General features: G+C 64.8%; 1 protein-coding gene across 1 annotated transcript in view; it reads left to right on the top strand.

Moving 5' to 3' along the window:
* ADCY6 (adenylate cyclase 6) overlaps positions 1 to 1,672 on the top strand; it is a gene marked incomplete at its 3' end in the record, with an annotated part of 9,680 nt that extends 8,008 nt beyond the window's left edge. Inside the window, exons 17-19 of the mRNA XM_027671748.1 lie at positions 108 to 237; positions 386 to 649; positions 1,484 to 1,672. Coding sequence (XP_027527549.1) covers positions 108 to 237; positions 386 to 649; positions 1,484 to 1,672 — 583 coding nt within the window. The remainder of the gene's footprint in view (positions 1 to 107; positions 238 to 385; positions 650 to 1,483) is intronic.
* Positions 1,673 to 1,676: the final 4 nt, after the last annotated feature.

The following is a 1,676-nucleotide window of genomic DNA, read 5'->3' as shown; positions in this document are numbered from 1 at the left end:
TGGGTGCAGGTTTGGGGTCCCTGGGGTGGGTGGGTGCAGGTTTGGGGTCCCTGGGGTGGGCGGGGGGCCATCCCTCAGCCCCTCTCAGGGCTCTGGGGGTCCCGCAGCCCCGCGGAGGGGAAGGTGGCCCTGCGGTTCGTCACCCCCGCCGTCCTGGCCGTGTTCGCCCTGGCCCTTTACCTGCACGCGCAGCAGGTCGAGTCCACCGCCCGCCTCGACTTCCTCTGGAAGCTCCAGGTAGGACCAGGGGCTGGGAACCACCCATGACTGGGACCAAACCCTTTTCCCTTCGCCCCAGGACCAGAACTGACCCCTCCCCACGCCCCAACCCCGGGGCAGCTCCGTGGCCCCCCCGGCAGCCCCCCCACGGGTCTGTTCCCCGCAGGCCACGGGCGAGAAGGAGGAGATGGAGGAGCTCCAGGCCTACAACCGGCGGCTGCTCCACAACATCCTGCCCAAGGACGTGGCCGCGCATTTCCTGGCGCGGGAGCGGCGCAACGACGAGCTCTACTACCAGTCCTGCGAGTGCGTGGCCGTCATGTTCGCCTCCATCAGCAACTTCTCCGAGTTCTACGTGGAGCTGGAGGCCAACAACGAGGGCGTGGAGTGCCTGAGGCTGCTCAACGAGATCATCGCCGACTTCGACGAGGTGCTGGGGGGTCGATGAGGGCAGGGGGTGCGGGATGTGTGGAGGTGAAGTGCACGGGGATGGGATGCTGGAGTGGCTGTGGAGCAACACTCTTGGAGCCACGGGAAGGGGTGCAGGAGGTGCTGCAGACGCTGTGGAACAGTGTGGATGAGGATGGGGCACAGGGAGTAGGATCACGGGGTGCTGGAGAGGCTGTGGAGCAGCATGGATGAGGATGGGGTGCAGGGAAGATGATGATGGGGTGCTGGAGATGCTGTGGAACAGCGTGGATGAGGATGGGGCACAGGGAGTACAATCACGGGGTGCTGGAGAGGCTGTGGAGCAGCACGGATGAGGATGGGTACAGGGAGTAGGATCACGGGGTGCTGGAGAGGCTGTGGAGCAACACTCTTGGAGCCGTGGGAAGGGGTGCAGGGGGTGCTGGAGAGGCTGTGGAGCAGCGTGGATGAGGATGGGGTACAGGGAGGATGAGGATGGGGTGCTGGAGAGGCTGTGGAGCAGCACGGATGAGGATGGGATACAGGGAGTACGATCACGGGGTGCTGGAGAGGCTGTGGACGAACACTCTTGGAGCCATGGGAAGGGGTGCAGGAGGTGCTGGAGAGGCCGTGGAGCAGCACGGATGAGGATGGGGTGCAGGGAGGATGATCACAGGGTGCTGGACAGGCCGTGGAGCAGCACGGATGGTGTGCAGGATGATGGGTGCAGAGAAATGGGGCCTTGGGGAAGCCACAGAGCAGCACCCACGGAGCCACAGGAGGGTGTGCAGGACCTGGGCCACCCCCAGAGCCCTACAGAGAGGTGACCCCACCGTGTGTGTGTGTCCCCCACCAGATCATCAGCGAGCAGAAGTACCGGCAGCTGGAGAAGATCAAGACCATCGGCAGCACCTACATGGCGGCGTCGGGGCTCAACGCCTCCACCTACGACCGCGAGGGCCGGAGCCACATCGCCGCCCTCGCCGACTACGCCATGCACCTCATGGAGCAGATGAAGTACATCAACGAGCACTCCTTCAACAACTTCC

The sequence above is a fragment of the Neopelma chrysocephalum genome, unplaced genomic scaffold (genome assembly GCF_003984885.1).
Source record: "Neopelma chrysocephalum unplaced genomic scaffold, ASM398488v2 Primary Assembly neopelma1_97188, whole genome shotgun sequence".
NCBI classification, from domain to species: Eukaryota; Metazoa; Chordata; class Aves; order Passeriformes; family Pipridae; genus Neopelma; species Neopelma chrysocephalum.
Note: the sequence above shows the minus strand (reverse complement) of the source record. Positions and strands in the feature narration are given on the sequence as shown.